This window comes from Mytilus edulis, chromosome 4, assembly GCF_963676685.1.
Source record: "Mytilus edulis chromosome 4, xbMytEdul2.2, whole genome shotgun sequence".
Lineage (NCBI taxonomy): Eukaryota > Metazoa > Mollusca > Bivalvia > Mytilida > Mytilidae > Mytilus > Mytilus edulis.
This window is the reverse complement of record NC_092347.1, coordinates 6,434,597-6,436,439: the sequence shown is the minus strand read 5'-3', so window position 1 is coordinate 6,436,439 and position 1,843 is coordinate 6,434,597. Positions and strand designations below refer to the sequence as shown.

The 1,843-nt window shown below is 38.1% G+C and overlaps 1 protein-coding gene across 1 annotated transcript; it reads left to right on the top strand.

Annotated features, from left to right (window-relative positions):
* The first annotated feature begins 320 nt into the window (after positions 1-320).
* On the top strand, positions 321-1,214 carry LOC139518643 (uncharacterized). Its single transcript, XM_071310119.1, has one exon. It carries the CDS (start codon positions 321-323, stop codon positions 1,212-1,214), a length of 894 nt encoding a protein of 297 aa, XP_071166220.1.
* The last annotated feature ends 629 nt before the right edge of the window (positions 1,215-1,843 follow it).

Here is a 1,843-nt window from a genome sequence, read left to right as displayed (position 1 = left end):
GATAGTAAAAAAGTCTCGTGCTAGTCATACAGCACTCCAATACCAGCTATCGTGAGTGCGTTGATAGTGGAAAAGTCTCGTGCTAGTCATACACGACTCACATACAATCTATCGTTAGTAATCATGTTGATAGTGGAAAAGTCACGTGATAGTCATACAGCACTCACATACGATCTAACGTTAGTAATCATGTTAATAGTGGAAAAGTCTCGTGCTAATCATACAGCACGCACAAACGATCTAGCGTTAATAATCATGTTGATAGTGGAAAGTCTCGTGCTAATCATACAGCACGCACAAACGATCTAACGTTAGTAATCATGTTGATAGTGGAAAAGTCTCGTGCTAGTCATACAGCACTCACAAACGATCTAACGTTAGTAATCATGTTGATAGTGGAAAAGTCTCGTGCTAATCATACAGCACGCACAAACGATCTAACGTTTGTAATCATGGTGATGGTGGAAAAGTCTCGTGCTAGTCATACAGCACGCACATACGATCTAACGTTAGTAATCATGTTGATAGTGGAAAAGTCTCGTGCTAGTCATACAGCACTCACATACGATCTAACGTTAGTAATCATGTTGATAGTGGAAAAGTCTCGTGCTAATCATACAGCACGCACAAACGATCTAACGTTAGTAATCATGGTGATAGTGGAAAAGTCTCGTGCTAGTCATACAGCACGCACATACGATCTAACGTTAGTAATCATGTTGATAGTGGAAAAGTCTCGTGCTAATCATACAGCACGCACAAACGATCTAACGTTAGTAATCATGTTGATAGTGGAAAAGTCTCGTGCTAATCATACAGCACGCACAAACGATCTTACGTTAGTAATCATGTTGATAGTGGAAAAATTTCGTGCTAGTCATACAACACTCACATACGATCTAACGTTAGTAATCATGTTGATAGTGGAAAAGTCTCGTGCTAGTCATACAGCACTCACAAACGATCTAACGTTAGTAATCATATTGATAGTGGAAAAGTCTCGTGCTAGTCATACAGCACTCACATACGAGCTAACGTTAGTAATCATGTTGATAGTGGAAAAGTGTCGTGCTAATCATACAGCACGCACAAACGATCTATCGTTTGTAATATTGTTGAGAGTTGAAAAGCCTCGTGCTAGTCATACAGCACGCACATACGATCTATCGTTAGTTATCATGTTTATAGCGAAAAGTCACGTGCTAGTCATTTAGTACGCACATACGATCTATCGTTAGTTTTCATGTTGATAGCGGAAAGTCGCGTGCTAGTCATACAGCACGTACATACAATCTGTCGTTAGTAATCATGTCACAATCAGGAATAGGACACAATCGACTTAACAGATCAGATGACTTTCTGGTATCTTAAGATCTAAGATGGTGAAGACACACTGTATCGGTCAATCAATACGAGATGGTGACAATAAATTGGATGTAGTGTCAATTTCAGTCGTTCTTACTCTTAAATCTGTTGGAGCAGTTTTTGGTTCATAGGCATAACATTGTTAATGAATTCCACGAAGTGAAATCATCACATGTCATAGCTTTTGTTTAAATTCCGCAATGTGTGTAATATGCGTGTAGAACGATTGGCAATATAAGTGGAATAAAATGATTTTGGTCCTGATTTAAATCGTTTTATACGGTCATCATACAGAAACATACAATGTCAAGAAATGTTATCATGTTTGTTGTTATTAATATACGTCGTATTGTCTCGCGACTTTTTATTAACTATAACGACTTAATGTTAAAAACGCATCATAAATACAAGGATTAGAATTTATACACCACGTGCGTTTCGTTTTTTAAGACGCATCAGTGACGCTCGAATAAAAAGC

Bases quoted from the DNA above. Each gene is read 5' to 3' on its own strand.
- LOC139518643 (XM_071310119.1), top strand. From the start codon at position 321: ATGTTGATAGTGGAAAAGTCTCGTGCTAGTCATACAGCACTCACAAAC.